Genomic DNA, 26,542 nt, shown 5'->3' on the forward strand with positions numbered 1-26,542 from the left:
TTTCTTCCGGGGTTTGATGGTTAAGAGAGGTGGACTTGTGTATTCTTGGCATATACGTGTAGTCAGTGGAGTTTGAATGCTTGTGTTTGTGGTGGTGAAGAATTGAGGCCGGTGGTTGACGGTGGGCTCTCGGTCAATTTCTCGGGCGCTTGGGGTGAGGGGGCGTTGGCTGGCATCGGGGGAATCATGGTGAGTGAGGCCGAGGATGGCACTTCGGGAGCATGGCATGACGGGTAGGGCAGGGGAGGGCTTTGGAGAGCTGGGGTTGTTGGAGAACGATGTCTGGATTGACATCACAGAGAGAGCAAATATGATGAGATTTGAAGATCTGAGCTGACGAGATATTGCCGTATGCACAATGGACTAACAGACGTTTTGTTCAGCATCTACATGGTCTACACCACTTACCACACCGTCGACCGTTGTGCCCCTCAAAAGCAAGCCACCACGATGGCTGGGGGGGGGGGAAGGAGTTAGGTTGCTCCACAACCGTTGCGACTTCCCCGGAGATGTTACCCCAGAAATGAGATCAGGAACCATCAACGGCGTCCAGTTTGCGGGCATCTAGTATTCGTTTGATCGTTGTCTACTTCATCCTCACTACTTTAGAGTTGTCGTTCTACACGATCTAACGATATGCCACAAGTCAATCGGACCGCGCGGTGGCTTGGTCTTGACCAAGATGGCCAGGACATGGTCTATGCAAGGAATCAGAAGTAAACAGTCATAGTTTCGGCGACCACGTTTTTCATTTGTTAGAAGGGGGTTAGTGGTTAGGTACGAGGTAATGGGTAGGTAGTATGCCCCTGGGCGGGGCGATCAAAGTCGCAACGCATCCCGGCCGGCGTAGAGACACAGCATGACATACAGCCGAGGCCGTACCGAGCATACCATACCATACAGAGGCCCCTCCCCGAATCCGAACTTGGGTCTTGGGTGTGAAGGGCCGATATCGAAAAGCAAGTTGTTGTCAATGGGTTAGGTAGGTTGACAGCGGCATCATGGGTACCTAGATTGTGGATAGCGCCCAAAAAGCAAATATTTAAGATGATGATCGTCCGCCTCTGTTGTCAGAGAGAGAAGGGCAGAGACACCCGCTCTTCTCTCAGTCTCCCGATCTTTTTCACGAAACGGAAACGAGAGAAAAAAGATGCCTTCCATCTCAAATCTTGCGCTGGCTGGCCTTTTGGCTGCTGGCCAGGGGGCTAGTGCTTCGCTTGTTGGGGCTATTCAGTTGGAGAAGTTTATTAAGCAGGGTAAGTTTTGCGGTTTGGTTCCTGGGGGGGGAGAGGAGTGAGGATTTGTGTGTTTGCTGACTTGCATTTTGCCGTGACACAGAGACCCCCATTGCTCTCCAGGCTGTCCTCGACAACATCGGCCCTGACGGAATCAAGGTTCCTGGTGCTGGACGCGGTCTTGTGATTGCTAGCCCGTCTACTTCCGATCCTGATTGTGAGTTGGACCCAGTCTGCCGCCAACATGCCTTGCATGAATGTCCTGTCTAACCATGAGAAACCACCAGACTTCTTCACCTGGACTCGTGACGCGGCCTTGACTTTCAGGACGCTGATTGATGATTTCGTGTTTGGAAACAAGGCTCTTGAGCCGTTGATCAATGATTATATCTACGGTCAGGCTCGTCTCCAGACTGTGAGCAACCCTTCGGGGACGCTTTTGCCCAACGGTGCTGGGTTGGGTGAGCCGAAGTATATGAAGGATGGTTCGAGGTATAATGGGAACTGGGGGCGTCCTCAGCGCGATGGGCCTCCTTTGAGGGCTATTTCGTTGATTCAGTACTCGAATTACCTTGTCTCGAAGGGGCAGAAGGCGAGGGTGAAGGATGAGATTTGGCCCATTATTGCTAATGATCTGGCTTATGTTGGACAGTACTGGTACGTTTCCATTTTGTCCTTGTTGAGGTGATATCTGCTGTTGTGTCCTCCGAATCCTGCCGGCATATCAAATGCGGTGGGAAGGATGACGGGATGGCAAGCAGAAGGGACCATGCAGCTTACTTCGACAACGTGGCCCGCGTAACCCGCGTGACCGCATGACGAGTCTGGGGAAACACAAGGCTGACAGTTGTTTTGTCTCTAGGAACTCCACTGGCTTCGACCTCTGGGAGGAGGTGAACGGTGCCTCGTTCTTCACCACCCAGGCTCAGTACCGCTCTCTCGTCGAGGGCGAGGCCCTTGCCAAGGTCCTCGGTCTCCCCTGCACGGCCTGCGCCGAGGCTCCCCAGGTCCTCTGCTTCCTCCAGTCCTACTGGAACGGCAAGTTCATCACCGCCAACTTCATCCAGGGCAACCACAACCGCGGCGGCGTCGACGCCAACACAGTCCTCGGCCCCCTTGTCGCCTTTGACCCTTATGCCCCCTGCGACTCCCCCAGCCTCCAGCCTTGCCACCCTCGCATGCTGGCCAACTTCAAGAACTTTGTCGACACCTTCCGTGACCCGGCCTTGTACCCCATCAACAAGGGCATCCCCCAGAACAAGGGCATCGCTCTCGGTCGCTACCCGGAGGACATTTACTACAACGGTAACCCCTGGTACCTCATCACCCTCGGTTCCGCCGAGTACCTCTACGCCGCCATCGCCAGCTGGGAGAAATCCGGCGGCATCACCATCACCCCCACCTCCCTCCCCTTCTTCAAAGACCTCTACCCGTTGGCTCGCGTCGGCACCTTTGGCAAGCTCCATCCCGCGTACTACCTCATCAAGGGCCTAGTCAAGACCTACGCCGACTCCTTCGTTGCCGTCTCCCAAAAGTATACCCCCAAGGACGGCATGATGGCCGAGCAGTTCCTCAAGGTTGAGCCCTTCACCCCCATCTCTGCCAGAAATCTCACCTGGTCTTTTGCCGCCTTTGTCGGGATGAACCACCGCCGACAGGGCCACCTCCCTCCCTCGTGGGTCCCCAAGAATGTCAAGGTCCCTGATGTCTGCGTTGGTACCTCTGTCAAGGGCACCTACGCCCCTGCCACCCAGGCTGGTGCTCCCAATGTTACTATTCCTTGCATCTCCAACGTTCTGTTCCAGCTCAATGCCTCGACGTATTATGGCGAGAACCTTTATGTTGTGGGCAACTCGCCCACGCTGGGTAGCTGGGATTTGGAGACGGCGTACCCGCTGATGAGCAGCAGGTATACTGACGAGAGGCCGCTTTGGTTCGCCACCATCCCGCTTGAGATGGAGGAGGGTGTGTCCACGCTGAGGTACAAGTATGCCAGGCAGCAGGATTGCGGGCAGGAGTGGATTGTGGAGGAGGAGGAGAGGGTGTTGGAGGTGCCGGCTTGTGTGAAGGATGGGAGTGAGGAGGTTTTGGCGGAGAGGGATGAGGCTTTCAACGGGCCTGCTGGGTCTCCTGGCGGTTGCTAGATGTTTTGTTTCTAGGAGAGCATCTGAGAAGGGGTTGTTGTACATATATGAAATCTTTGGTTGCGAAAAGAAAAAGCATGGAGAATTGACACATATGGGGGGGGTTATGGGGTGTAAGGTATATTACTGAGATATAAAATTCAACTTGCACATAGTTAAGCCTGACCTTTGGTATGATTTCAACGTGGAACTCCGCAGACAATGATTGCTTCTTGCTTGACCTCCAGTGAACATCGAAAAGTGGTATATGCCCAACTGTCTATCTCTATGCAAAGAATCAACAAAAGACCGCCTACGCTTGCTATCCCAACCCAACGCCTCCAGCCAAAACTACAACTTCGGAGCAGGATCAATATTAACCTTCCCATGCTCACACACAGCCACGACCGCCCCGTTGTCCTTCCGCTTCATCACACCCCTCAAGGTAGCCATCTTCGCCCCGATCTGCAAGATGTCACACTCAATCAAGACCTCGGTGCCGACCGGGGCTGGACGGAGATAGGTGGTGTTCAACGTCCGGGATACCCCCAGATACTGCCAGAACCCGGGCTTGGACACAAGGGCGGTGGCGGTGGAGGTGCAAAAGTCAAAGAGGGTTGCCGTGCAGCCTCCGTGGAGGTTGTTGAGGCGGTTGCAGTGCTGGGGCTCGACGGTGAAGCTGAAGAGTACTTTGGGGTGGGGTTGTTCGTCTGAGGCGGAGACGAGTTTGAGGTTGGGGAAGAAGGAGTTGGTCCATTCCTGGGAGGGGTGGTTAATAAATATATACTAGGGATGCCTGGGGGAAACATACCTCGTCTTCCTTGTTGATGGCTTTTTGAGAAAAGGTCTCGATGAGAGCCCTGACTCTGGCCTCGCCCTTGAGGTTGAGGTAGTCTTGGTCGTGTTCCCACGCGCCGCTTTTGTCTTTGGACATGGTGATGAGTGGCTAGGGGGTTGAGATCCAGGCGTGGGTTAGGGTTGTAGGGCTGAGGAAGGTAATGCGGTTGGCTGCAACTAACACCAAAGAATAGAGTAACAATCGGATGTCACGTACGAGTTTACAGATCGAATCTAGACCGACCTGAATGAAGAACAGGCACACCAAACAACGTCCAGCAACACATGCAATATACCGGGCTCATCTGGGGGCTTAAAAGGATATATGGGATTCCCCCGCGTATTTCCCATCTCTAGCCCCTGCTTTTCAGGTGGAGGTTACCCCAACTGCATCAACTGCAAAATCCGAACCTGGGGAAACGTGCCTCGGCAAATCGCGTCAGGAACCCCTGCCCGCTACCGCTAGCTTAAACATGCGTAACCGCACCAACCCTTGTCGGTGATCGCATCCGTCGCAATCACATTCAAATCTTGAGATCTCATCTACACATCACATATGCGCCAACCATCACAACCCCGTTGACCATCTTCAACACGGTTCAGTTCATCCCGGAGAACAGACCCAAAATGGAGTTCGTCACCGCCCTCCGCGGCTCCTTCGACCCAGGCAAACCCTCCCTCTTCGAGCTTCTCTCAGAACAACAACTCTCCTCCCTCCTCCCCCCAACCCTCCGCTACCTCCTCACCCTCCTCACCCACCGCTACCCCCGCCACCTCCTCCGCGCCCTCAACTCCTTCGACGAGCTCTACGCCCTCCTCTCCCTCCTGATAGAGCGCCACTACCTCCTCACCCGCCAGGGCTCCTTCACCGAGAACTTCTACGGCCTCAAACGCGAGCGCGCCCTCACGTCCGAAATCCCCCGCGCCTCCACCCACGCCCCCCAAATCGTGCGGGAAGCCCTAGCCCTCAGAACAAAAGACGTCTACAAGAACCTCTTCATCATAGTCCTCATCCCCTACCTCAAAAGAAAACTAGATGAAGCCCACGAGGTCGACGCCCCCAGGGCCCTGCTCGGAGCAGCCTACAACGCCCCCCCATCACCCAGCGCTCCCCTCAAGGAAAAACTGGGTTATTACTACAAAATATTCCTCAGGAAAATCTACCCAACAATCAACATGACCTACCACCTCTCCATCCTCGCCTTCTCCTTGGGGTACCTCTTTGACAACACGAAATACTCCTCCCCCTTCCTGTGGCTCATCGGCACAAGAATCCGCCGTATGGGACCGGCAGATTACAAGGCGATAGAGGAGTGGGAGAAGGTCCTCCCCGCGGATGGGACCAGATCGAGGTCAATCCTCCAGAGACTGCTCTCCTCCCTTTCCTTGGTGCTACCGACTAGTATCTTTGCGCTCAAGTTTCTGGAGTGGTGGTACTCGTCGGATTTTGCAAAGCAGCTCTCTAGGAAGGCGGCCGAGTCGCTCCAGCTTCCACCGCCGGGGATGACCACCACGCCCAAATCTGTCTCCCCAATGAAACAGCCGCCTCCCTCCCTCTCTGAGCCGTCCGACACCCCCCCAGCAGAGGAAGAGTTGCTTGAACAACTCGCCTCCTCTGCCCCCGTCGCGTCGTCGTCCCTCTTGCCTATTTTCACCGCTGCTGCCATCCCAAGAGAGGAAGATGACGATGGTGAGGAGGACAAAAAACGGCAGGAGGAAGATAGCAGTCTGTGTCCGATCTGCCAGGAAGAAATCACCACGCCGACCGCGTGCCAGACGGGGATTGTTTACTGTTACGGCTGCATTCACAAGTGGATCTCTGGTGCGAATCCGCATCAGGAGAGGTTTATGGAGAGGGTTGAGAAAGCACTTGGAGGGAGCAGCAGGAAGTGGGAGAGCGGGGAGGGGAGGTGCGCTGTTACGGGGAGGAGGGTGTTGGGTGGGGTGGAGGGGTTGAGAAGGGTTATGGTATAACTGAAGAAGGAGGGGGGGGGGGAGGGGAGTGTATATCTATCTTGTGTGTGAGTGTGTATGACCAAGAGATGGAGATGGGAAAGTATTGATAATTATGTACATCTAATGATGGTGGTGATATTGGTGATAGTGGTGATAGTGGTGATAGTGGTGATAGTGGTGATAGTGGTGATAGTGGTGATAGTGGTGATAGTGGTGATAGTGGTGATAGTGGTGATAGTGGTGATAGTGGTGATAGTGGTGGTGGTGGTGGTGGACTGTTAACGAGTGGTGTAACATAGAAGCATGATAGAGCGTTTAATTCACTTTACATACATACAATCATACCTCCTCATGTCCTAGCCACCCAGAGCAAACACCCCTTCACCGATGTGGCTTTCCTCTCCAGATCCAAACCCCCCACAGCGTCATCTCCGTCCCACAAACTCCCTGCACAGTACCAGGCACAGCATCCCTATGCGCGTATCATCTCAAGACAAACATGAACACACCCGTATACACAAACCTGCTGTACCACTCGCTTCAGAACAAGACAATGACGATATCGGGACAAGGTTCTTATTTGTTTGTTATTAGAGCTGAGCAAATTAATCTCCTTCCTATCTACAACAACGTAGTGGTTGAGAAGCGATGAGGTATCGTTATTTCTGCGATCCCCACAGTAGTCATCATACAGATCTAAGCTAAAAATGCAACCTTCTCCCGTGTTTAAATCATTGCTTGTTCCTCTTCGCCACGGCTGTATGTCCCCATGGCCTTGTACTTCCGGTATAATCGCTCCCCTGATCTTTCCCATCGTACACGTAAAAGTAAATCCTCAAGAAAGACAGCCTTCCAAACGCCACGGACGCCACAGCCAATGCCAACTCCTGTAAAAATATGAGACCGTAGTGTTTGTTTGACATGATTAGAAAAGCTTCAGAGCCTTAAAGGGCAGCTTTTGTTGTGGGGACAGCCCCCTCGATTACTGCCGTGTCTTTTTCGCTCTTGGGTTCGTCAGGCTTCTGCTGCGAGATGCTATCCCGTCCTGAGGAAGATGACTTGCTGTGGCGCTTGAGAGCGTCGGTTCCCTTCTCTGTTGTTGTGGCAGATAGGACGGGTCCCTCGTTGGCTCCTTGTGCTGGCGGACCTGCTGCCTGGCCTGGACCTCCTGGACCTCCGGGGCCCTGCTTCTTCTTAATGCTGACCCACTCCATGCCAAATGCCATAAGCAAGGCGACCAGCACCACTCCGAGTGCTGCCAGGAATATGTGTCTGCATGCGAATTCGTAGGCGTCTACTACTTGAGACCTGTACTCGGGCCCTACTCTGTCAAGGAGATGTGTGGCGCCTTCGGTCACAATGATCCTGGATCCGCCAATGCCAGGGATATCCTGCAACTGGGACACGAGAATGTTGCTGAGAATTGTTTGCCCGACCGAGGTGAAGACGGCACCACCCAACTGCTGTACGAAAAAGTTGATAGCAATTCCCGCCGGCATATCTTGCTTGGAGAGCACCGCCTGGACAGCAAGACCGCTAGTCTGCATGCCGAAGCCCACGCCAAAACCAGCCAGGAACTGGTAGGCGATCCAGTGAGATGAAGGACTGTCCTCTGTGAGGGTGCTGAGAAGGCCCTCACCGATCGACATCAAAATGGGCGCCACGATCATGGACGGCACATAATAGCCAATTGCCTGGGTGGCAAACCCGGAGCCTATGCTGGAGAAGACCAAGCTGAGCACCAGTGGCACAGTGTAGATTCCCGACTTTATCGGATCGACTTGCTTGACTGTTTGGACTAGTATCATGTCAGCACAACTCCCAAAGCTGGACCGAATGGCAGCCTACACCAGATTGGCACATAGTACACCAGCATTAGCATGGATCCTGATAGGAAGAATGTGTAGAGGGTGCCAAAGAACACACTCCTCTGCGTAATTACCCTCGGTGGAATGGTTGCGGTCTCGGGCAGCTTGATTTGGACCGTGGTGTAGGCGATAGTGCAGAGTCCAAAGAAGACAAACAGGACAATGATGCGCCAGTCGTTCCAGTCATAGGTCGACCCACCCCATTGCAAGGCAATGAAGAGACAGACTATGCCCGGGAAGAGAAACAGTATACCAATGGGATCCAGGCGTTTGACATGTTGGCTGAAAGGGGCCGGCGGATGATCCTCCGTTTTGGGAGTCCACCACCACCAGAGAAAAACCGAGGCGACGGCACCAATTGGGAGGTTGATGTAGAAACACCACCTCCAGGTAGCTCCTCCAGTAAAACCACCGCCGACAAGAGGACCCATCACAGACGCCAACCCAAAGACCATACCAAAGAGGCCTTGGAACTGGGGCCTCTTATGCAGTGGAACCATATCGATCAGAACCAGAAGTGTGCCGGAAAAGATGCCGGCTCCGCCCAAGCCGGCAATGGCTCGACCCAGGATGAAGACAATCGAGTTTGTAGCGGATCCGCAGATAGCCGAGCCGATCTCAAAAACCAGAATGCTTGTGAAGAAAGTCCTAAAGTCCTCACTGAGGTCAGTAACGTGTTCACTCGCACACGAGTTTCACAATGACGTACCACTTCTTGTCGTAGAACTTATAAATGCGGCCGAAAACCAGTTGGGCACAGGCCGTCGTCAGCATGTATGAGGAGCCATACCAACCAATATCGCCCAGAGAATTAAACTCGTCCGTAATTCTCGGGACAGCCGTGGCGATGATGGTGCGATCCAGGGCCACCAAGAAGAGGGCGAGAAAGTTACACAGGATCGTGACCCAGAATTTGACACTTTTAGGCTTGTAGAGGTCCTCATCCCCCCCGACAGCCGCTCCCGGAGGACCTGAAGCCGGGGCAATCTTCTCGACGTCGCTCATCTGAGGAGTCGTGTCGGTCTGGGTGACCTGTCCCGACTGCCCGCTCCCGCTGCCGAGCGAAGTCAGAGATCGCTTTTCGGTAGCCATGGTGGGCAGATATCCGAGACGATCGGAGACGGCAGAAGTTGCGTAAGGCCGCTGAGATAAATGGCGAAGAAGGCGTGTGAGAGGTGAGGCGTGACCAGCCGAACCGTTTGAACAAACTTGGACCCACGAGGAAATGAGGTTTGAGGGAGCGTATGTAAATAGGGGCGCGGCAAGGGAGCTAGGTTCGAAGGGAGTGACCTTGTGCAAACTTTAAAATAAAATACCTGACCTGGGTAGGTAGGTATTGCTGCTGCAAGACTCAGACTCAGATTCCGGCGGGTGGGCGAGACAGGAATGCGTCTCGGGCCTATTGCTGCGCGCGGCCAGAGACAAGATGTCGTCAGGTAGGAAGAGAGCGAGCAAGCAGCCTTGATTGGGGTATATGCCCCCGGGACGGAAGATGAACGAGGTGACGGCCACGAGCAACATCGACAAGCCACAGCCTGGAACTGGAACTACAGCGCAACCGATACCGCAGGACTCTTGTGTTATATAGAAGCTGCGACCTGGCCGGTGCCTGCCTCTTGCGAGAAGATCAGAGCAGCCATTGTCCGCCCGAAGCCAGAACTCCGCCAGTTAGGTTGGGTAAACAAGAACTTAGGTTGGAACTAAGTATAAGCAATCTATCCGGGCCGTGTCAAATGTAGGTGCAGCGGACATGAAGCACCGGTCGTTGCAGCACTCTGTTTCGTTTAGGCCTCTTGTCTCGCTCATATTGGGCGATTGGATATTATGATGCGAGGCCGTCGTTATTTGGACCTGGAGTTTCCCCAGACGGGTCCGGTGGTCGTGTAAGCGATCTATCTCCTGGTACAATATACCCCGGCTTCGCAACAGCGCTCCTAGTGCTAACGGTTCTTTTTAGTGTGGAGGCCCTTCCTTGTGGGCATTGACCAATCGCGACTAGCGCCGGCATCTCGCTGAGCTAGTCCCTGTTGGTGGAGAGCGCCCAGACCGGGCATGAGCCACGTCCCTTCGGTCCCGAGACATGTTCCTTTCTTTGTTGAGACCTCACTGACAGCTGTTTCCCAGCGATTCACAGCTGACATGCGCCGGCCGCGTATAAATCCCGAATCTCCAAGAGCGCCCCCCTCTCTCTGCCGCTGCTCCTTCCCACGATTGGGACGATGTGTGCTGCCTTGTGCAACTCGAGCGCGCCAGTGGCATCCCAATCAGGGTGAGGGGGATGACATGTGTGTGTGAAGACACCCACATCCACTCCTTGACTCCTTCCTAAGCGGAGGTGGCCATGGAGGCATTGGCGGTATGGTTAGCAGGAAGGAGCTCTTCTTCATCTGGCAGCAGCAGCAGCAGCAGCCTGCCTGCCTGCCTGCCTCGTCCCTTCCGGGTTCCTTTCTTACCTTAACCAGATCCAGATCCAGGACAGCAGGGGCAACTGCTCGGCAGCAGCTTACCCTGCGTCAGTTCTTCATCGAATTGTATCTCCCCGTTTCTTCTTCAGGTTCCATCTTCACCTCCGTCGTCGCCGCCCCCCCCTTTTCTGAATTTGCTCTCCCCTCCAGTGCCCTCTGTTCGTTCCACCGTGGTGGTATTGCTTGTTATTTGCTGCTGCTACATACATACATACATTACATACATTGGATATTCCATTCCCATTGTTCTCCTGTACACGGGGGTCTGAGACCCGCAGGGCATCATCCATCAAATCCCCTTCATCGCAGCTTCCTCGAGCTGGGTGCCTTCCCAAGAGGACGGACGGCGCAGCCACTCTGGAATGGTCCGACCTGCCTATTGACAGCTGCCAATCTCGCATTTTGCTGTCGCCCGGTGTTGCCTTGTTGCGTATCGTCCATTTCGCCAGTCGTCAACCACCAGTCATCGGCCATCGGTAGTCGGTCGTCGCACCTCACTTTGCCCGCGCATCGGCAGTCAAGACACCCCCCCTGGCAGGACAGGCAGCAGAGGGAGGCATTGTTCGGCCCATCCTCACCGACTGCGCCGACTCGTGCAGCGATCGCCCGTCTTTGACATATACCATCACACATACCTGACCTCTCTGCCTTGCCTTGCCGACAGAGACCAAACATCCAGCCGGTCGGATACCTTGCGGCTCTGCCCATCGCTCCGACGGTATTGGCCAGATCTTGCTGGCTGAACCTGGCCGAGCATTGGGGGGAGGGACCAGAGCGAAGCGCGGCAGACCTGCATCGCTTCCTACATTCCAGTTCGTCGCTTCGGGCCCGAGCGGTTCACCCGCGCTTCCGGTATCGTTCGAGAAACGACCGTCTACCAGGTCGGCCCATATTACCCACACCATGGCCACAGAACAGCATCTGGAGCAGCCGCCGTCGCCCTCGCGGCTCCCCATCACTGGTTCCGAGCCGTCGGTGATGAAGTTGACGCGCGGTCACTCATGCGTGCTGTGTCAACAACGCAAGGTTCGATGTGACAAGCAAAAGCCTTGCGCCAACTGCCTCAAGGCCCAGGTCGAGTGTCGCGTCGTGCCCCCACAGCCACCAAGACGCAGGAAGAAGAAGCCGCATGAGAGGGACCTCATCGAGAGACTTCGGAAATACGAGCACTTGATGTCCCAGCACGGCCTCTCCTTTGAACCCATCGCCCAGGACCTCAGGCCCTCGGATAATGGAGACGACGTTGCCGATCTGGAGCAGGATCTGAGCGGGCTCAAGACCTCGCCCTCAAGCACCGCCGACCATGTCTCGCCAGATCAGGCCAATGATAAGTCAGTCTGCCCCCTAGCGAGGCAAGAAACACCGGGTCTTGCTGCGAGCTGACACTGCAGTGACCTTAGATCGAAATGGTATCCCAATAACAGCTACTACAAAGACGTAGGTTGCGGTCTTTTTCATATCTCTTGTCACAAATGGGCCCCCACACTTTCATTCCTACCAAAACGCCGTGCCAGCCGCCCACATGCCTGGCTTGCCACCACCAGACGATTTAGTTTGATCTGATATATCAGATTGCTCCGGAGTGCCTGACATGTCACTAGCAATATCGCAACGCCGACGATGACTCCTCGGACGAGGACTACGAGGGCCCAACGCTTCACCATGCCTACGATGCCATGTTCGACAACAACGATGGCTTCCCTTTCGTCGTGGGCGGCGCAACGCAAAGCGTGACTAGCCACCACCCACCAGCCATCCAAATGTTTCAGCTCTGGCAAATCTACATCAGCAATGTCAACCCTCTGCTCAAGATCAACCACACACCGACACTCCAAGCCCAGATCATCAGTGCCAGCACGGCCATCAACAAGATATCGAGGCCCCTGGAGGCCTTGATGTTCGCCATCTACTTTGCCGCCATCACATCCATGAATGACGACGAGGTTCAAAGTACCTTTGGCGAAGACAAGGCAGTCTTGTTGGGAAAGTACCACCACGCCACCCAGCAGGCACTTGTCAATGCTGGCTTCATGCGCTCGACCGACCTGGCCGTGCTCCAAGCCTTGTTCCTTTACCTGGTGCGTTTCTGACCCTGTCCCAGTTAGTCTCGCTGATCTCGCTGTACTGACATCACCCAGCTCTGTGTTAGACAATATGTAGACCCACGATCCCTGTTTTGCCTGATCGGTATGGCGGTCAGAATAGCAACGAGGCTGGGAATTCACCGCGACGGAGCTCAGTTTGGCTTGACACCGTTTGAAACGGAACAGCGGAGACGCCTGTGGTGGCAGCTCGTCATATTCGACAAGCGAGTGGCGGAAATTACTGGTTCATCCATCACCGCATTGTCGACATGTGCAAGCGACTGCAATTTTCCCTCCAATGTCAACGATACAGACTTGAGCGTCCACGCCAAGGACCATCTGCCCCCGCACCATGGGCCGACGGAGATGGTATTTTGCCTCACCCGCATCGAGCTTACTGTAGCATCCAGCCAGACCGGCAACATGCGTCCTGGGCCCTCCACTCCCGGAGGCAGACCCGGGGTCAACAACAAGGCGCAGAAGGTGCAATATAGCCCTTCTCCATCCTCCCCGGACCTTGTCACCCATGTGGCCAACCAGACGCTGCCTCACGACCTGGCCAGTTTTCACCTGTATATTGAGAACAGGTATCTGAAGCATTGCGACCAACGCATCCCTCTTCACTCGTTCACATTGCTCATGACGCGCCAGGCGCTTTCCAAGCTCCGCGTCATCGACTTTTTGACTCGTAGTTCGGGGATCGAGAGTGTCAACCCAGCCGAGCGAGAGGAGCTTTTCATAGAAGCCATCAGGACGGTTGAGTTAGACAACATGATCCAGAGGGCTCCAGAACTGCAAGGGTTCCGGTGGTATACATACCAGCATTTCCCATTTCCCGCCTACATCTTTCTCATATCGGAGCTTAGAGTGCGAACGACGGGTAGCTTGTGCGAGCGGGCGTGGGACGCTATGATCGAAAATCACGACCGCCGGGGGTTACTTAGGAGGAATCTCCGGTCACCGTTACACATTGCGTTTGGACACTTCTTTGTGAAGGCGTGGGATGCGAGAGAGCAGGCCGAATTGCAGCTGGGGAGAGTGTTGCCAACGCCCCAGATTGTGACGCTGCTGAGGAACACGGTCTCCAAGATGAAGAGGCCGACGGGGCCGCCGTTGGATGGAGGTGACCATCAGGCTAGTGTGCCCGGGCCGCCTGTCGCTCTGCCGCCGCCAATCGTCGGTGGGAATGACCCGCCACCGGGACTGTATCCAGGAAAGGGGATGCCGTTGACCCCCGAGACAACGGGGCCGGTGCCCGGAGCGGGGCCGCAGGTAGGACCGCCGGGAGGACCGCCGGGAGGACCAGGACCAGGGATGATGGCAATGGGTGATGCGCCCGTCATGTTTAATGGATATGAAGGCCTGAACCCCTTGTTCAACAGTGCCAGTGGACCTGGACCGGGAGGTGGACAAGTTGGCGGACCTGGGGGAGGAGGAGGGCCAGGTGGGATGGAAGAAATGGACTTCGGGCAGATGGACTGGAACTACCTGGTGCAGTACAGTTCTTTTGGGGCGTTCAACCCTGCTTATTACCACCAGGGCGGCGCGGGTCCTGCGGGGAGTCACCCATGAAAAACAGGGAACAGGAGGGCGGTTACCTGCGTCTACGGGCAGCGCCAGAATCCCGGGTGGCGTTTAGGTTCGGGGACTTGAGTGCCGTGCAGTGGTGGATGCGAGACCTGCAGATGCGGGCGAACTACCTAGGCGGACGGGCGTCGGGAGGATGACGACTTGGGAGTCCATGCGAGGATGTATGACTCGGTCAAGTTCGGTTCGGGTTCGGGTGACTGAGGTGACTGTTGGTGTTTTTTTCCTGATCGGGATGGAAGAGGAGGTAAGATGGGAGGAGAGAAAGGAAGCACACCACTCACTTTTTTATTTGATGTTGGTTTTTTTGTCCATGATATTCATATGGCGGGATGGAGAGATGTTGTTGATGATGTTTTGGAACTGTTTGGTGGTTTCAAGGTTTGAAAGAGATAAAGCGCGTGTGTGTGGTGGTGGTTCTCTTTTTTACTTCTTGATGCTATATTGTTTTTTTGTTCCTGTTGGGTGCGAAGGTTGTCTATACCATGAAGCAAGAAGTTTCTTATATTAAGGTTAGGTTTCTTTTATTTTTGTTATATATGAATATAAAATGGAATAAAGGTTATATACCGCTCTTTACACACGCACAATCAAGAAGTCGGAGAGGGGAGAGAGGGAGGGAGGAATTTTTGAGCACATGATGAAGGAAGGATGAATAGGATTTATGTTTGGGTCTGGCACGGGGGCATGCAATGCATGAGATTTCGGGTATATTACTAGCTTTTGAATCCCGATGGTGGTGGGCTGGATTGACAAGACCTAGTATTGAGAGCAGGCTGGTAAGGGTTCAGATATTGAATTCATGCGCAGAAGTGGGAGTGGCTTGCGGCGGCGGTACGGTGCGGGACGGGCGTTGGGGAAAAGACAACTGGTTGTCCGGAGGCGCGGTTTCACATGTAGGGTTCTTCTTTCGCTTTTTCATAGGTAGGGCGGGAGTTAGATTGGGAGGGGAAGAAGGTGGGCGGGAAGCGTTGTTCGATTTTGGAATGGTACCCGATTTCCTGGAGGTGGCAAGAGAGGGTATGAGCATGTTTGGTAGAGGTGCTTGTGGGGAGTATGTAGGAAGTAATTTTTTTTTTTTTGGGGGAATTGGGGAGATAGGCTGTGAGACTGGTTGGCATGAGGTGAGGTAGGCATGTAAGTGTGAGGTGAGATAATACCCCGGGAGTTGTGACTGAGTGAGTGGTTGGTTGTTTTAGGCTGATAAGTGATATAACCAAGCTAACAGTTTCTACCCATCTATGTATGAGCAAATTCAACGAGTTGTGGGTTCTGTACTGCGACACGGAAGCCGGACATTGAGGTCGGGCGACGTAAGGGATGCTCTCGACTCATCGTCTGCAGTTGGAATTACTCGATAATAGGGTAGCTCGGGGTTATCTTACCTACCCGACGCGAGAGTAGAATAGGTAGGTGGGCAATCAATCTATGGCGATGTAATGAGAGGGCAATATCTGAACTGTAATAATAAGCTTAGCTGTATATGCAATATGCTCGACTCTGTGTGAGCCGCGACAAGGTATAACTGCCCGGAGGTAAACTCGAACTCCGGGCATCAGTTCATTGTTCGGTGCGCGGCAGAGGGGTCAAGTCATTCATGGCCGTCCGGGACCGAGAATCTTGGACTTGGGGATTTTCTTTTCAAGCCGTAGTCTGCTGATGTTGTTCGGATTCGGAAACTTGATGTTTGGTGTTTGGGATGCATGTAGATGGTTTGTCCCCCCAAAGCAGCGTTTTGGCAGAGAGAGGCACACACACACATCTTCAAAGTATCTGTCTCTCTTTCCCACAGCCCTTCACTGTTCGACTTCACCTCTCTCACTCCGTGTCCATCAAGGTCCCCGTCCACGATCCCCATTAAAGTGGCAAAAAAACGTGGACAGCAAGGATACACAACAAAAAAAAGGCAGGTGTGGCTCACAGCCAAGCAAAAAAAATCAATTGTGAGTGCACAACGCTGTAAATTCATCATGTGTCCTGTGCTCGTGGGTGGGCGCTATGCTGGCGGTTTTGCACTTTTCCCCCCCATTCTCTCCTGATCCAATAATGCAAACCTTTTTTCTCCCTTTTCCCATAAAATCCCTCCCTCACTTTTCACCCAACTTCATGCTTTCTTGGCAGAGAGTCCACACAACGGACACAATTTGTGCAGCTGTCATCCATCTTCAACTTAGGATTTATCATCTTCGACTTGATTTACCATCTTACCATCTTCGACTTACAACTATAACCTCTTTTCAGTGATCCTTCTCCCAAAACACCAGCCATCCAGCTTGGGTATCAAACACACCCCGAATAACAGAGGATAAGAAGACATGATAGTCTACCCCTCTCCTTTTCACACTCTCTCTCTTCAACAACACACCCACTCAACCTTCACAACACCCATACATTTAACATCCTCACCAAATTCGACATTCAAAACTCAACACACATGAAACTCTTACAAGCACCAATCTTCATATCATCATTTCAAGATGTTAAAAAACAAAAAAAGAACGGATCCAAATTCTCCTTTCAATTTTATCTTTCCCATTCTTTTTTCCGACCAAAAAAAAACCCTACATTTTCGGCTTCCTTGGATCGGAAAAAAAAGGAACAGAAAGAAAGAAGAAAATAATCCAGTCCTATCGAGACCGGACCCAACTATATCGCTTTCAAGGGAACAACAAGAAAAAAAAAAAAAAAAAACACACAACCGTTGTGGTTTAGTAACCGCCAAAAAGAAAAAGCAGCAGCAAATCCCAAACCCAGCCCAAGATCCTCTTCCCCCTTCCCCCCCTTTCCGAGCCCTTATTTCCTTCCCATCCCTCCCTGAAAAGGTTTTACGCCCCAAGAAAAAAAACAACCAAAAAAGAAAGAGATCCCGAAAGTTCAGAAAGGTAAGAATGATTGATCGTGGTCAAAGGTCAGTTAAAACCAAGCCCACACCCTCTTCGTTTCCCACCTCCGTTTCCTTTCCTTTGCCTTTTTTTTCACCCTCTCCCTGCCATTAGTCACAAACACACATTCAACCACCCCCGAGCAATCCCATTCCATCTTTCAATTCATCCACCCCCCGTTTTGAGGGACCAGAAAAAAGACGGTGACCATCACCACCACATATTGAAAGAAACAACCAAAACCGAAAGGATATAATGACCGAAACCAAGAAAAAGACAAGACCCGGGCCCGCTGCCAAACTCCAAGCCTGATTTCATATCATTAAGTTGATAAAAGTCGTCGAACCGCCTTTTTTGCGTTCGACCTAACAATAGCAGGAAAAAAAAAGGAAAGAAAAAGCAACCATGCAACTGACTTGCGCAGAGGAGGCCAATGCCGGATGTCGGTTTCCTCTCCCATTACGCCTAGCTCTTTCTTCCTTGGATAAACGCTAACTGAAACCCAGCAGCTTTCTCCCAAAACACAATACAACATTTCGACATCTCTATATACTATTACATGGGCATATTGTTCTATGCCACCACCCCCTTCGGTTTTGCCAGTGTCGTTATTGCCTTTCGTCACACACCAAGTGGTGGACTACATCAATCCTTTGCAGTGGAGGACGGGGCAACTGAGCCGGTACTTTGGTTGTCGTTCCCACCGGTCTTGGGCGCGGTCGTCGAAGTCGTTGCACTGCCCGTCACAGCTGATGTTGACGGCGCGGAACCCTCCGCTGGCGCAGACTTGGGCTCCTCTGTAGTCATGGAGGGGGGCCTGAGGCTTGTCGCGGCCGATGGTCGGCCTTCGTTTATCCTCCGCTTGTAGTCGCTTAGGCTCATCTTCTTCTTCACCGGACTAGGGGCGGGCGCTATGCCGTTGACTGATGGTGGACCAAATGGACTTGGAAATCCGTTGACAGAGAAAGGTGACTGCATGACCGACCCGCCAGCAGATAACGGGGTGCCGGCGGATAAAGAGCCAGAAACCGGGCTGCCAAACGCAGGGACTGGAGGCATTTGCACCCGGAGATCGGGCGATTTGTGCTTCATCGACGCCATCGACAATGGGCTAACGACCGGTTTTGTAGTTGATGGGGCATCCGTCATGGCCACATCCTTGGAGCTGACAACTGTCGCTGGGCTGCTGTCGGGTCCCTTGGATGAAATCGGAGATGATAAAGATAATCCTTGACCGGGCGAAGCATCGGCCCCTGAGACGGAACCGGCATGGTCAATCGCTCTTCGTTTTCTCCTTTCTTCCTCCTCGGCACGGAGCTGACGACGGTTATCCAAAGCTCTTTTCCTCAAAGCACATCCCACCCTCCGCTGAGGCGTCGCTGTTTCTCGCTCAGGATCCGTCTGGACGGCAGCATCGACGTATACTGGTGGATCGGCAGTCGGTACCGGACGAGGAGGGGCAGCAGCGACTGAGCCTTTTCTAGAGGCTGCCTTTTTCGTATGACGACCATGCGGTGGGATGGTATGAGGGGAAGTGGGCGACCCGGATTTGCTTCGGACAGAGGTACCCGTACCAGCGTCGGCATAGAGGCGGTCGGATAAACCATTTGATACGTTTGGTGTTTGCGCAGTCAACTTGGCTTTGGAAGCCCTTGAATGGGGTGCGGCAGTCCCATCTGACACCCGCTTCTTCTTACGGGGCGGTTGCTGCTGCTCCATGCGGCGGAACGAGTCTTCCACCATGGCAACCTTTCGCTTGTCGCGGTCCGTCGGCTCGGTAAGTATCCCAAGGGTATCGAATGAACCTTGACGCGCTGTTGGCGTCATGTCGCGACTCGGTGGTTTGCTGCGGGAGGAGCCAGATATCGACCTATGCTCGTGCTCAGGAGCATCATCCAAGTGGCCCTCACTAGGAGCTCGGCTGTTGGTGGCATGTCCTGTGCTGCTGGGCGAGATCGCATGCTGAGCTTTCGGCTTGCGCTTCTTGGTCTTTTTTGGTTGTGTCTTGTTTAGGTGTTTTCTGTGAAACAAGGCAAACGCGCACTCGGGCCCTAGATCACAAGCACACCCTCCAAATTCCGAAAGCACGATCGACACCCAGTTGGCGAGCTTTAGATACTCTTCCTCATCGGCGGCGACTTCAGACTGGGCACCCGTCACCTCGTCGCCTAGACCAAGAATTCGGAGCATCCTCGCCTTCTGGGCGGTGGGGAACCTAAAGTCCCATGCTATCGTGATTTGTTCTCTGGGTGCAATGTCTCGCTCGCTCACGAGCCAGAAGTGATATTCGCCTTCGTCGGAAAGAAACGTGTCAAGGGCGGCATTTGGCCTGCAACTGCGCCTGACAAAGCGGGCCTCGGAACCCTCTCTTCGGGTATCGATATAAAGGGGGAGGAGAGGGTGAAAGAGTACAAAAGGGAGCGGGGTGGTGAGGTCGTCCCATCGATTCTCTAGTTCGGCACAGTACTCGGTTTGGAAGCCAATGTGACCATTGACCTCCATAAGCAGCGAGTCCTTTTCGATTGTCGATGTCGCTCGGAGATCATGCCACTGCAACACTGTCCCTGGCGCGACATTTTTCCTGGTTTGTTGGACCTCAACCTTGCCCCTGAGCGAGCTGGCATTGTCAGGAAGCTTCGAAAATACATCTTTGCCTGACAGGCCTGTTTCTTTCTTCATCTTTTCCGGATTGCGCAGCCAACTCGTCATCGTGTTGGAGACTGACAGTCCGGCAAAACTGTTGACCTTGACATTCCGAACAGACGGTTGCTCATTGCAGAGCAGCTGGAAGGTTTGGGAGTAGGTGTGTATCTCAAAGTCGTCGGGAAGATCGGGAGGGGTGGTGGCAGGACTCAAAGGGTGCGAGTGCGCTGCTTTGGCATTGCCATAGGAAGGACTTCGTTTCGGGCCCGGCGCGCTGATCGACTGACTAGACTTGTGTGAGCCCTTCGTCTTCTTGCTAGGCTGGCGGTTGTCGTGTGGAGCGGGATGTTTTGTCGCATGTTCTAAGCTGTGGTGGCCATGTCCGTTGATCTGGAGATCTGTTGGCTTTGGCTTCTTCTTGTGGCTCTTGGTGGGAGGGCGCTTCGGCTTCTTATCCGACGGCTCTGCCGCCAGGGGGCCTGCTATCCTGGCTCGCTGACGTTCATGTGCCTGCTGTGAATCGATGCTCCGTGGATCACAGTCCACGCAAGAATGCGGGAAGTCGGCAGCAGAGACATCCTCGACCTTATCGGGATAGTAGCACTCGATATGCTGCCACGTTTCGCATGACTCGCAGAAGATAGTATTACCATCATCGTCTGGATAATTGCACACACACTTTATCGTGTATGGCTCTTCCTCGACAGGCTCCGGCCTCGGCAGATCATCTCGAACCGCAGCGGCTGCTGGAGGCAAAAACGAAGCTGGTGAAGTCTGATTAGGAGGCGCGAAAGGCGTCTGCAATGGTGGGAGCTTGTCTGTCATAATCTTGATGATAACCTCGCGATGGCGGGATGACCGAGGGATTGTACGGATGATTATCTTTTTGGTCTGAAGGGCATACTGGTCGCGCGATTTGACGCGATTGACCGTAAGGTATGTGCCGCAATGAGGATTGGACCGGAGAAGAGGAGGGTGTCATCCGTTTGATCTGACGATGTGATCAACCCACGGGAGGGATCCGACGACGCCGATGGGATGCCCGCCTCGAGAGGCAATCAGAGACGGACGCGAGCTGCCAGTGAATGATGGTTATCCCCTTCTGGCTCGCGAATCGATCGGTTGGTCGGCTGGGTGGCTGGCCGGGTCGGTCGGGGTTGTTGTAGAGAAAGGGCCCTGTAGAAGGACACGTCTTGTTGTTGGGGTCGCGGTGGAAGCTCGATCAGCAAAATGAATAAAATATGTCGCTGTCAAGCTAGGACGATGGTGAGTCAGACTGGCTCGCGGTGTTGCTGAAAGGGAAACCCGAAAACGGTGTGGGTGTCGAGAGTAAAAATGTGGCGATCGTCACGGAAGGCTCTCTCGACGGGAGCACAATGGTGGTGGTGAGCGAGGAAGAAGAGTGTCGAGGACAAAGGTGCTCGAGCAGGCAGTAGGCGGGAATAAATCGCGAGGCGCAATGGTTAGAAATCCAGCTCGGGTGGTCGAGAGGCGAGCGACGAATGGGTGACGCGAAAAATGCGGACTGAATAAAGAGAGGAAGAGTTTGAAGGGGAGGAGGAGTGGGAAAGTGCAAGAGCAGAGAGGGGGGCCCACAACAACGAGGAACCAGAGAAGAGAGAGAGAGAGGAGCGCTGCCACTTGCCCACCCGCCCACAGCACGCTGCGCTGCGTTCAGTAAAGCCCCGTGTGCCAAAAGAATGGGTCTGCGACCTGGGACTGGGACCGGGGGGGCCACTGGGACAAGTTGCCCAGAGCAGAGGGAATGTGAAAGCACAGACCAGGCGAGCCGTGACTTTGCATTGGCAAAGCCTTGGGGGGGGATTCGGGTGTGAGGTCAAGGACCTTGCTTGAGCTTCTTTTTGGGGGGGTAGGGGAGGGTGTGGCCGAAGACGAAGAGCCGAGGAAGATGACCTGAGAGTTGCCATCTGAACCTTTTCAGCAGCATTCTTCTTGTTCACCCAGTCCTGTCGGCGATGGGGCTTCTAACGCGCGACGCCGACAACGAAAGAAAATTGAGGAGCGAGTGAGGGCAAACCCAACCTTGGAAAGTACCCGAGTACACTAGCCTCCAAGCGCCACTTTGCTGGTGCAGTTGGTTGGTTGGATGCCGTCGGCGGCAGAGGTGCCTGAGGCATCACTCCAGGCAGTGCAGTGCCCCAATGAAGGGGAAAATCAGGGTGAAGGTTGGTGGGCATTGTTGGTGCAGAGGGCGCCTTCGGGATTGGAGGAGGGGAAGATGCGGGCGGGGCTCCCTTGGTGGTTGATTGAACGCACCGGTAGGTTGCTTTGCGCACCAAATCGCCCTCTCGGACTGAGATGACTGACTCTTGACTGCTTGCCTGAGCTGAAGGGCGGGGAAAAGGAGGTCGTTCGCACACAGCGACATGCAAACTGTCAGCAGCAAAATCCTGCACACCTCGTGCAGATACTGTGGTAGATATCGCCGGGAGTACTGGAAATGAGTGATAATGGAGAAGAGACACAAACCAGAAGTTGTAAAAGTGTAGGCGACTCGCAGTTAACAGAGCCGGCGAGTTGGCTCCATATAAGAGGAGTGGTGGTGAGGAGTTGTCCACGACTAGGCCGGGAAAAATTTGCGGGTTGCAGTGGGTTTGCAATGCTGAAAGGAACGTTTGAAAAAAGGAGAAAAAGGGAGCATGTTGGTGATGGCAGGGAATCCCACAGCACAGAGGTCGCCGGAGAAACTCCTGAGCTGCTGTGAGCAAAAAAAACAGGTCACCCTGTGAAGTGGATGGCCTGAAAGGGTGCCTTGCCTTGCTCATTGGTGTTCGCCGTGGGGTCGTGGTGTACTGTGCGCAAGGCTGCGAAGAGGGCGGGGTTGAGAGAAGCATGGCCCCGTTTTTCTCTCTCGACCATCTATAATTCCCATCATCCAGCAAATGCCAGATACTTTTCCAGGCCTGGCAGCCGTGTAGGGTGAATTCTACTTTTTGTGATCCGATTGGCAAACAGTGCCGCGTGAAAGCTTTGCCTCTTGGTTTTCTTTCACCCAGATGATTCACCCCTAGACCCCTGAGCTTGATGACACCTTACACTGCCGTAGACACCTGTCCACACCGTGAATCAGTTCACAGCAAAAGCTCACCCTGTCCGAAAACGTTGGACGTGCAAGTGCAAGGACATGGAAGCTCTCTGCTGGCGCTGGTGCTTGTAAGATGTGGTCCGTTTCCGGGACAGCCTGTCTGACGTCACGTTTCCAGATTTCCATCTGTTGTCGGTGCCAAGTCTTTCTCAAGAGGCCGTATCGGAGAATGCTTTCCAGAAGAAGTCTGTTGTAGAGTCATCAATGGCAGTGCCTTGATAAACATCACCCTACTATATATGAGCTTGTGGCGGGGTAGATAGATCTCCAGCGATAAGAATACTTCCTGGAAGAATCCTGCTAAAAGGAGGATAGGGGTCTCGTATCAAGGCCTTTCCAAAAGACACTGCGACCAAACATCACCAATACGTTGCCATCGTTGCACCATGCAACAGCATGGTTGCTTTGCAGGACCGCGACAACCTTTTGCCCCACCAGCGCGCAACCGAGTCACGAAGCTCCCACGACTGATATCCAGGGGCAAAGGTCCGGCAGAGTCTCAGACAAGCATGAGGCCGTTGCTGATAAGGTAGGGAAGCTAGCTCGTGGCTGGTGTGGGTGCTGCTGGGTTGCAAGCTGTTGTGAACTGGGCATCTCGTAGGAATTATTAGTGTCACGTCTGCTTCCGTACATTTGACTAACAAACAATGGCTATCGGAAGCTGGGAGCCGTTCCACCATGCTGGCTACGCAGGTCCCGTCCTCTTATCGTCTTGTCATTCTGTCGGCCGAATTCATGTTGGTGTATGTCATCTGCTAGCAACCTGTCAGCAATCATCAAATCATGTACTGACTGATATAAAAGAGTTCATCAGCAATAATCGTAGATATACACAATCTGGATTCCCAGAGGACTGTCTGTGATGGACAAGTTTAAATCTTGGAAAAGTCCACGATATCCATCCGTATCGCTTGGAGAGATCCTGTGAGCGGGGGTTTGCAGATTTACGTTGGACCCCTGTTTCGGCCCGCCACTCCCAAGCGGTGATTGGTTTGCAAAGGCAAAAGTGCCCACCCCGGTTCACATGACACACCCCCAATGAGACAAGTGTCTGTGGCGCCCCAGGTTCCTGCCGTGCACGGCCGCCCGCTGGAAAGAAGGCTGGACCACCCATGACGTGCGGTTGGGGTTTTGAAGGCGGCCAACCACGGGCAGCAGGCGAATGACACCGCCCGCCTCTCTGCTCAACAGCAAAGCCAGTCAGCCGCTCCGTTTGTCGCCATCATCGATCTCTCATCAACTTGCAAAATAATCACCCCTCAGAGACTTGTTGATTTTCACACGCGGAATCAACCATCAATCCGCCATCAAAATCCCACGACAACAGAATACAGTTGTCACCGGGCCATCATCTTCCCCCGCATTTTCCCCGTTCTCCACCGATAACCAGCCCTCACCATGAGGTTCTCAACAACCCTTCTCGCCCTTGCCACGGCGGTCAGCGCGAACCCCCTCAACACCTTCCGCAGTGAGAAGCAATCACTTGTCCGCCGCGACGATCTTCAAATTCCCGGTGATAACCCCCTCAAGTACTGCGATGCCGACCGCGGGGACGATATCATCACTATCGAGAAGGTGGACTTGAGTCCAAACCCACCTGAGGCGTATGTGTACCAAAATCAGATGTCAATCATATCAACATGACAAAAAAACAGAAATCTAACATCTTCTCCCCCAGTGGCACCACCCTCATCATCGAGGCCAGCGGCACGGTCAAGGAGACCATCCTCGAAGGCGCTTACGTCAACCTCCAGGTCAAGTACGGCTACATCCGCCTCATTAACACCCAGGCCGATCTCTGCAAGGAGATCAAGAACGTCGACCTTGACTGCCCAATTGAGAAGGGCAAGATCTCCATCACCAAGTCTGTTGACCTCCCCAAGGAGATCCCACCTGTATGTTTTCTATTACTATCACCCTCTCCCAACAACAACAACAACAACAACAACAACAACAACAACAACCCATGCTGACTATTAAATTAGGGAAAATACACCGTCGAGGCCGACGTCTACACCGTGGACGACGAACACATCACCTGCTTGACCGCCACTGTTGTTTTCGGCAAGAAGTCGTTCGGCAGCATCCTTGGTGACTTGTAGGATCCTCCAAGCAAGGGTGTCAAACCGCTGTCCAATGTGTAATATGCTGTAATGCCGTTATGGATATGAAGGGGGCGAAGGGATGGATCGGTGGGGGGTGGTCCATGGAAAGATTGTATTGTTTATACACACGCCTTTGCACATGCATTCTGTGGGACGTTTTGGGGAGCGCAATTGCTTGGGATTCGTTTCATTCCGTTCATTTTTATCAGGGTAGTCTGGGAGTTTTGTTGTTTTTCTGGCTTGTTTGCTGTTTTCATTGCATTGTTTATGAGAGAAGTAGCATATTGAATGGTAGTAAAGGAGTCTTTGAGGCTTGCTATACTGGAATACACAGGAACATCATTATGCTTCGTCTAACCTCCTCTTCTTGGTGTTTTAATGTTGTGATCACCCACCCACCCACATGCTCTGTCACATTTCCAATCCCCAACTCAGTCATATCATTGCGTCTCCCGACTCAAACTGCCAACCTTTATGTTTCCCCTTCCAAATCCCGCCTCTTGATCATGACGCCCATTGCGCACCAACTTATTCACCAAACAGCCTTCTCACCCTCCTCAGCACGCTGTCCTTTTCGGGGTCATAAGGGTGGTCTTTGGAGGGGATCTCGAGGACGGTGGGGAAGGCCTGGGTGTAGGTATCGATGCGGTAGCGTATCCGGTCTGCGATCTATATCCTCACATCGTCATCATCATATCAACCCCCATTCTTTTTGTTCTTGATTACGTGTTGGGAGGGAGGGAGGAAAACGTACATGTTGGTTGATGAGCACGATGCCAATGTCTTTGCGCTCGGTGGTGAACTTTTCAAAGGCGGACTCGATGGCCGAGGTTTCGGTTTTGGCGTCGACGACGAGGAAGTTTTTGGTTGTCGGGGGGGAAGTTACGTGCTGGAGGGGAGGGGAGGGGGGTTAGCATCGGGAGGAGGAAGAGGTTGGGGGATTGGGGAGGAGAACATACACCAATGCCGGCGAGGAGAAGGCCAGTAACGGAGTCCTCGTCTCCTATCACGGCGAGGAATTGCCTGTCTTTGTAGTCTGCTTGGGAGGCCATGGCTGGCGCTCCGGGGGTGGAGGGAAGGAGGGAGGTTTACAGTATTGTGATTGTGTGTGTGTGTGTCAAATAAATGCGGCTGCGACAAAAGGAGGAGTTCAGTTGGAGGGGGAGGTTGTCGTGTAAGTTGGTTTTGTTGATGTTGACGATGGCGAGGAGGAGCGGGCAGTTCCAACCAACCCCACAGTGGTGATGCTGTAACAAGAGCCAACTGAAGTGACGCCGCCGCCGCAACAGACAGTGGATATGCCAGGAGCTCTGACCAACAAGCCAAGCCTGCGCTAGTGGGCTGGCTGCCTGGGTTCGGGTGCCGGGGGTATGATCCCTGTCCCCGGCAATTTTCCGCTTGTGGAGAGAGCTTCCCTTCTGGTCCGGTCTGGCTGGTTGCGGGTTTGTGAAAAAAAAAAAAAAACAAAAAAAGTAAACAATTGCAACGTTGAAGGGGGAAAAGAAGAAGCAAATTTGCGACTTTCTTTCTTTTTATTTCTAGCGGGCAAAAACACTGACAACTTTCGCGCCGACGGAGTGAAATCTTTGTTTCTGGCAGGGAAAAAGGTGAAAGATTGAAGGGTCTTTCCTTTCACATTTTTAACGCAGAT

The 26,542-nt window shown here is 53.4% G+C and overlaps 9 protein-coding genes across 9 annotated transcripts; 4 read left to right on the forward strand and 5 right to left on the reverse strand.

The window, feature by feature from the left end:
- The first annotated feature begins 944 nt into the window (after positions 1-944).
- On the forward strand, positions 945-3,600 carry QC764_303770 (uncharacterized protein). Its single transcript, XM_062945495.1, has 4 exons — positions 945-1,256; positions 1,339-1,452; positions 1,523-1,892; positions 2,098-3,600. The coding sequence occupies exons 1-4, from the start codon at positions 1,151-1,153 to the stop codon at positions 3,377-3,379; spliced, it is 1,872 nt and encodes a 623-aa protein (XP_062801480.1). The 5' UTR covers positions 945-1,150; the 3' UTR covers positions 3,380-3,600.
- On the reverse strand, positions 3,594-6,283 carry QC764_303780 (uncharacterized protein). Its single transcript, XM_062945496.1, has 2 exons — positions 4,170-6,283; positions 3,594-4,117 (listed from the first exon to the last, which is right to left on the reverse strand). Exons 1-2 carry the CDS (start codon positions 4,290-4,292, stop codon positions 3,710-3,712), a joined length of 531 nt encoding a protein of 176 aa, XP_062801481.1. The 5' UTR covers positions 4,293-6,283; the 3' UTR covers positions 3,594-3,709.
- On the forward strand, positions 4,823-6,169 carry PEX12 (ubiquitin-protein ligase peroxin 12; the record flags this gene model as incomplete). The annotated part of the gene is made up of 1 exon (XM_062945497.1): positions 4,823-6,169. One exon carries the CDS (start codon positions 4,823-4,825, stop codon positions 6,167-6,169), a length of 1,347 nt encoding a protein of 448 aa, XP_062801482.1.
- Positions 6,284-6,711: 428 nt separating the features above from the next.
- Positions 6,712-15,285, reverse strand: QC764_303800 (uncharacterized protein). Its single transcript, XM_062945498.1, is given in 5 exon segments — positions 6,712-7,949; positions 8,000-8,667; positions 8,729-13,859; positions 13,872-14,355; positions 14,440-15,285. 3 exon segments carry the CDS (start codon positions 9,109-9,111, stop codon positions 7,096-7,098), a joined length of 1,905 nt encoding a protein of 634 aa, XP_062801483.1. The 5' UTR covers positions 9,112-13,859; positions 13,872-14,355; positions 14,440-15,285; the 3' UTR covers positions 6,712-7,095.
- QC764_303810 (uncharacterized protein) lies at positions 8,538-14,745 on the forward strand. Its single transcript, XM_062945499.1, is given in 6 exon segments — positions 8,538-9,754; positions 10,144-11,815; positions 11,885-11,921; positions 12,086-12,562; positions 12,623-13,840; positions 13,853-14,745. 5 exon segments carry the CDS (start codon positions 11,388-11,390, stop codon positions 14,138-14,140), a joined length of 2,448 nt encoding a protein of 815 aa, XP_062801484.1. The 5' UTR covers positions 8,538-9,754; positions 10,144-11,387; the 3' UTR covers positions 14,141-14,745.
- A 2,397-nt stretch (positions 15,286-17,682) lies between the features above and the next one.
- Positions 17,683-20,505, reverse strand: SET3 (SET domain-containing protein 3; the record flags this gene model as incomplete). The annotated part of the gene is made up of 1 exon (XM_062945500.1): positions 17,683-20,505. One exon carries the CDS (start codon positions 20,503-20,505, stop codon positions 17,683-17,685), a length of 2,823 nt encoding a protein of 940 aa, XP_062801485.1.
- Positions 20,506-21,517: 1,012 nt separating this feature from the next.
- QC764_0050850 (uncharacterized protein) lies at positions 21,518-21,878 on the reverse strand (the record flags this gene model as incomplete). Its single annotated transcript, XM_062940408.1, has 2 exons — positions 21,518-21,608; positions 21,736-21,878. 2 exons carry the CDS (start codon positions 21,876-21,878, stop codon positions 21,518-21,520), a joined length of 234 nt encoding a protein of 77 aa, XP_062801486.1.
- Positions 21,879-23,651: 1,773 nt separating this feature from the next.
- NPC2 (Phosphatidylglycerol/phosphatidylinositol transfer protein) lies at positions 23,652-24,888 on the forward strand (the record flags this gene model as incomplete). The annotated part of the gene is made up of 3 exons (XM_062945501.1): positions 23,652-24,390; positions 24,465-24,681; positions 24,772-24,888. Exons 1-3 carry the CDS (start codon positions 24,185-24,187, stop codon positions 24,886-24,888), a joined length of 540 nt encoding a protein of 179 aa, XP_062801487.1. The 5' UTR covers positions 23,652-24,184.
- Positions 24,889-25,162: 274 nt separating this feature from the next.
- On the reverse strand, positions 25,163-26,382 carry VMA7 (H(+)-transporting V1 sector ATPase subunit F). Its single transcript, XM_062945502.1, has 3 exons — positions 25,851-26,382; positions 25,646-25,780; positions 25,163-25,560 (listed from the first exon to the last, which is right to left on the reverse strand). Exons 1-3 carry the CDS (start codon positions 25,941-25,943, stop codon positions 25,420-25,422), a joined length of 369 nt encoding a protein of 122 aa, XP_062801488.1. The 5' UTR covers positions 25,944-26,382; the 3' UTR covers positions 25,163-25,419.
- Between the last annotated feature and the right edge of the window lie 160 nt (positions 26,383-26,542).

Source organism: Podospora pseudoanserina, chromosome 3 (assembly GCF_035222485.1).
Source record: "Podospora pseudoanserina strain CBS 124.78 chromosome 3, whole genome shotgun sequence".
Taxonomy (NCBI): domain Eukaryota; kingdom Fungi; phylum Ascomycota; class Sordariomycetes; order Sordariales; family Podosporaceae; genus Podospora; species Podospora pseudoanserina.

Coding starts and splice junctions, on each gene's coding strand:
- QC764_303770 (XM_062945495.1), top strand. CDS start 1,151: ATGCCTTCCATCTCAAATCTTGCGCTGGCTGGCCTTTTGGCTGCTGGC. Junction 1,453..1,522: donor GTCTACTTCCGATCCTGATT/GTGAGTTGGACC, acceptor AGAAACCACCAG/ACTTCTTCACCTGGACTCGT. Junction 1,893..2,097: donor GCTTATGTTGGACAGTACTG/GTACGTTTCCAT, acceptor TTTTGTCTCTAG/GAACTCCACTGGCTTCGACC.
- QC764_303780 (XM_062945496.1), bottom strand. CDS start 4,292: ATGTCCAAAGACAAAAGCGGCGCGTGGGAACACGACCAAGACTACCTC. Junction 4,118..4,169: donor CCATCAACAAGGAAGACGAG/GTATGTTTCCCC, acceptor CACCCCTCCCAG/GAATGGACCAACTCCTTCTT.
- QC764_303800 (XM_062945498.1), bottom strand. CDS start 9,111: ATGGCTACCGAAAAGCGATCTCTGACTTCGCTCGGCAGCGGGAGCGGG. Junction 8,668..8,728: donor AAGTTCTACGACAAGAAGTG/GTACGTCATTGT, acceptor TGAGGACTTTAG/GACTTTCTTCACAAGCATTC. Junction 7,950..7,999: donor GTACTATGTGCCAATCTGGT/GTAGGCTGCCAT, acceptor ACATGATACTAG/TCCAAACAGTCAAGCAAGTC.
- QC764_303810 (XM_062945499.1), top strand. CDS start 11,388: ATGGCCACAGAACAGCATCTGGAGCAGCCGCCGTCGCCCTCGCGGCTC. Junction 11,816..11,884: donor CCAGATCAGGCCAATGATAA/GTCAGTCTGCCC, acceptor CAGTGACCTTAG/ATCGAAATGGTATCCCAATA. Junction 11,922..12,085: donor ATAACAGCTACTACAAAGAC/GTAGGTTGCGGT, acceptor ACATGTCACTAG/CAATATCGCAACGCCGACGA.
- VMA7 (XM_062945502.1), bottom strand. CDS start 25,943: ATGGCCTCCCAAGCAGACTACAAAGACAGGCAATTCCTCGCCGTGATA. Junction 25,781..25,850: donor TTCTCCTCGCCGGCATTGGT/GTATGTTCTCCT, acceptor CCTCCCCTCCAG/CACGTAACTTCCCCCCCGAC. Junction 25,561..25,645: donor TCGTGCTCATCAACCAACAT/GTACGTTTTCCT, acceptor GTGAGGATATAG/ATCGCAGACCGGATACGCTA.